This window comes from Siniperca chuatsi, linkage group LG21, assembly GCF_020085105.1.
Source record: "Siniperca chuatsi isolate FFG_IHB_CAS linkage group LG21, ASM2008510v1, whole genome shotgun sequence".
In the NCBI taxonomy this organism is placed as follows: Eukaryota; Metazoa; Chordata; class Actinopteri; order Centrarchiformes; family Sinipercidae; genus Siniperca; species Siniperca chuatsi.
The window spans coordinates 2,483,048-2,487,789 of NC_058062.1; the positions used below are offsets into that span (position 1 = coordinate 2,483,048).

Here is a 4,742-nt window from a genome sequence, read left to right on the forward strand (position 1 = left end):
CACTTTAAGAATTAATGAAACCTTGATGTATTTTTTAAAACTTGTGCACACTTTCAACAGGAAGAGATACTGCTGGACTTTAAGCAACATGTTGTGCAGCTGAACGTTCATCTTATCAGCTCTGCATCAGCCTGTAAAGTCTCCTGAGGCTCTGTATGAAATGTCAGTTAAATATCAGGAACATCAGTTCCCTCTGACCATTATACTCCCTCAGAGCTCCGTCCCTCATATGAGCAGTGATGAAGTGCAGCAAACTGAGCGAGCAACAGCTGGCATACAGATATTACAGCGATCTGTTTCCACCTCTGAGAAAAGAGACTGCTGGGCTGAGATTTCAGACACCAACACGGCCGGCGGTTTCTGGATTTTATGGTGGAGTGTTTGAGTGAAGACAGTCAGGGTTCAACTCAGAAGCACACAGCTTGTTGTGGAAGGTAAACAACTTAAATTCAGTTTTATTTGTGGAATACAGTTTACAATCTTTGCCTTCTAGTAGTAGCAGCATCTACTCACACACACTAAGGTTGCTGTAGATCAAGTGAAGTCCATAAATGATGTTTTACTGACATCTCATGGCAAATTCATATCATTACACAAACCTCCAACACAGACTGGGTATGTTAAAACCCGGCCCAGTACTGTACGTATACGGGACCAGTATGTTTATTGGTCTTAAGAATAACATCAGTTTGCTCTTATTCTCAGAATTAAGACTAAATATGATGCATAAATGTTCCAAAATATTAAGATTTGGTCTTAGTTCCCAAATTATTGAAGAAGGCTCCAGCTGAGAGTGACCAGCAGAAGTGTGGATTATTGTAATACACATTTGATGCTCCAGTAATTATTTCCAGATTTCCATATCGATCGAGCCTGTCAGTCCGTCCACAGCCTTGGTCCAGACTGAAATATCTCAACAACAACTATTCATTCCTCTAGCGCCACCAGCAGGTTGACTTTTGTGGTTTAGAGTGAAATGTCTCCACAACTTTTGGATGGATTGTCATGATATTTTGTTCAGACATTCATGTTCCCCTCTGGATGAACTGTAATAACTTTTGTGACGTCGGACTTATCATCCAGCGCCATCATCAGGTCAAAATTACAACATTTAAATACCTGCAACAACGTTCCCATCAGTCTCACCTGTACTTTGTGTTTAGTGCTAATTTGCAAATGTTAGCATGCTAACACGCTAAACTGAGATGGTGAACATGGTAAATATTATACCTGCTAAACATCAGAATGATAACATTGTCAATGTGGGCATGTTAGCATGTTGACATTAGCGTTTAGCTCAAAGAGCTGCTAGCATGGCTGTGGACTCTTAATGTTGCAAATAGTTTCTGGACAACAGTGGAGCTCTGTGGCTCGGAGGAAGAAGATCCATCAGGCTGTGAAACACACACAGTACTTGTTAGTGGATACATTCACTGCTGGTGTTGGTCTTTTCATGTGGTTGGTTGACAACAAGACAAATATAGAATAACTGAAAACAATGAATAAATGTCATGACAGGTGCATAATGTTGGCAACATCTTGAACGTACAAATGAACAGAGAAGTGCTTTATGCTGCAGGTTTAATTTATGGAAGTTTCGGTGGATGTTTTGATACTTTCTTTTTACAATGAGAACTAATTTTTATAACTGATATCAATCTTCCCTGACCACCGCTTCAATTTTTATGCAGACTATAAACTTTGCATTAAAGGCGGCTGTAAAAAGTTTCTCCAGAACGAAGAACGACAACACACTTTTTCTGCTGTTCGTCCATATCCTCAGTATGTTCCACACTGTCATATTTTTGTCAGAATATTCAATTAAATTTGATTTATATAGAGCCTTTTCATAACAGAAGTTTTCTCATTGCACTTTTCCTACAGAGCAGGTCTAGACCGAACTCTTTATAATATTATTTACAGCGACCCAACAAATCCCACCACGAGCAAGCACTTGGCGACAGGTGGAATCGGATCATAAATGAAAATTAATAGGCTACTGGATGAATATGGCTAAACATACTGCTGCTCAAGTTAATCACATGCTATTCTTCAACAGTGAGGAAACTATAAACTTCTTACAGCCAGCAAAGACTGGACTGTTGATACTCAAGATAGATTTAAGGTGGAGGATCACTTTAAAGCTACTTAAGGGTGAATTACACGGATACCCGAGGTTTGAGAGGTTAAAGAGCGTTTATAGATGACGTGCTTCTGTGTGCTCTTTGTGCTTTGAAAACTTTAACCAAATTAGCTAAAGTCAACAGTCAGCAGGCCTCTTCTTATCCTATTATGGTTGGGCCTTCTTCACTGGATATTTGGAATTTGAATATCCACACAGGCTTCACTTCACGTTACGTAATGCTGTCTGAAGCAAACTACTGTGTACTGGCTCCAGCTGAGTATAAGACATGAAATACAACCAGATAATTCAATCTGACATAAATATGGAAAAAGAGTGCTCCCTTATGCTTAATTTAAATCTAAAAAAATGTGGTTTGCAGTCAAAACATATCAACAAATCATGGTGATTTAAAATACACACACACACATATATATATGTATATATGTATATTAAAAAATAAACAATCAGAGTGAAGTAAGCTCCAGTCTAAATGAGACAAATATAATCATTAAGGTGAAGCTATTTTTATGAAGTAGTGCATTTGGGCTTCTTATTTCTAACTGTGATGGACTGGTGACCTGCCTGAGATATTTATCTGACTGCTGCCCTACTGCATGCTGGGATAGACTCAAACCTTTCTCACGTCACACTGAGAGAAAGGGCTGCGTGTAATGATTATTTCCATTACCGATTAATCTGCCCATTATTGTTTTCAGTTCATCATTTTGTCTAAAAAAAAGCGTGACGTCCTCAGATGTCTCTTTTTGTCCGACCAACAGTCCAAAGCCTAAAAGATATTCAGTGTACTAACATAAGACAAAGAAAAACAGCTGATTCTCACAATCAAGAAGCTGGAACCAGAAAAATGAACCAGCAAGTGCTATCAGGCAAAAAAACATGTGGAAGCCCCTGCACAGCCATAGTTCACCCACACAGGTGCTTTCACTTATGTCGCCTGATTAAACCTCTTCTCGGGACTGTGTGGGCGCATGCGTTGACCTACCCTGTACCCTGTTATCGTTCAGGTGACGTCACGCAATGGACCTTTTTCACGGCAGACATTTTGACTTGTCATAGCAGGAAAAGCACAGGTGAAACAACTTGTTATTGTTGTATTTTGCAAACGATAGCTCAGTAAGTAAGTCCCAGTGAGTCAGGACAGCGATCCTGCACGCACAATATCGAGACCCTGTAACGAGCTCACCTAACTGGAATGCAGCTGTTGTTAACGTTATCAGTTACACCTGTGCTTTACCTGCTGTGACAAGCTGAAATGTCTGCTGTGAAAAAGGCCTATTCCAAACAAAGCTCCACCCAACTTACACCTGACTAGAGGTCCAATCAGCCGGTGTAGTTGAAAACACCTGTGTGGGTGTGCAGAGTGGCCAAAAACATATCCTGATGACTTCGGTGGTCCCCTGACTTTTCATCTAGTGCCATCCACAGATCAAAATCTCAATTTGTCCAATTCCCATCAGCCTAAACTGTACTCTGTGTTAATTACCTCATATAAATCTAAGAGTGTTGACGTGGCAAACATCATACCAGCTGAACATCAGCCTGTTAACAACAGTGACAATCAACAACACACTCAAAGATCAAGAGCTTTGCATGTTGGCATGATAAGTAGGGCTACAGTATTCACTTGTCCAGTTAAAATATTACAGTTACAGTTAAAATATGGATAGCATTTAGTTGGGACAAGTATTAACTTTTGAGACCAGATCAAAAGCAGACTTAGCAGAGAGTTTCTCCTATTTGGAAACAGAACAAGGCCGAACTTAATCTGCTTAAAATTGAACAGGTCAATAAAGTGTTTAACAGTTATAAACTGATTTTTAAGTGTGACATATTTGTTCCTCTATAACCCCCCCCCCCCCCAAATGTGTGAAACCTTTTTAAATCAACACTGTCACTTAATCACGGCCCTTTGCCTACTGCAGCTGATTGACCAGCTCCTTGTCCATCTTCTCAGAGTCTGAAGGTTTTTGTAGCTTCGACATTTTCTCTCGGCCGACCTTCACCTTGGGTTTAAAGGCCACAGAGAGCAGCTCCTTCTGGATCCTCTGCTCTCTCTGCCTCCTCAGCAGAGCCAGGATCTCCCTCCTCTGGTCGGCCATAGTCACGTACCGCTGTCTCTCCTCCTGTCTCTGCCGGAGAGCATGGACACTCGGCGGCTGCGGGGCTGAGGGTTTGGCTCCGGGGGCAGGGGCGGTGCTGCCGCCGTGCTGCGGCCGGGACACCGGCAGCCTCTGGCGGACATCTGCCGTCACCAGCCGGGACTCCGCCGGCGGCAGGAGAGACAGCGAGCTCCACAGCTGCCTGGCATGGGACACATCCTCCGGAGAAGAGCCGTCAAACACGGTGAAGAATTTATCAAGCTCCTCCTGCTCGGCAGCCTGGGCAGACATTTTACTGTCAGGACAGAAAACTGTTAACAACACCGGAAATCAGGACCAGGTTCAATTATTCAATTATTATTAATGACATGAGTGACGTGCGCTGTTGTTTGGTATGGTCACCATGGAAACGAGACTTCTACGGCAAGCCAACATGATCAAAAGTCAAACCTCCCGCATAAACCTTAAAATTAATGAATGCAGGTCCACACCTTGTT

The 4,742-nt window shown here is 42.0% G+C and overlaps 1 protein-coding gene across 1 annotated transcript; it reads right to left on the reverse strand.

Moving 5' to 3' along the window:
• Positions 1–1,523: 1,523 nt before the first annotated feature.
• Positions 1,524–4,536, reverse strand: hoatz (HOATZ cilia and flagella associated protein). The gene has a single exon (XM_044181653.1). The coding sequence runs from the start codon at positions 4,534–4,536 to the stop codon at positions 4,060–4,062; it is 477 nt and encodes a 158-aa protein (XP_044037588.1). The 3' UTR covers positions 1,524–4,059.
• Positions 4,537–4,742: the final 206 nt, after the last annotated feature.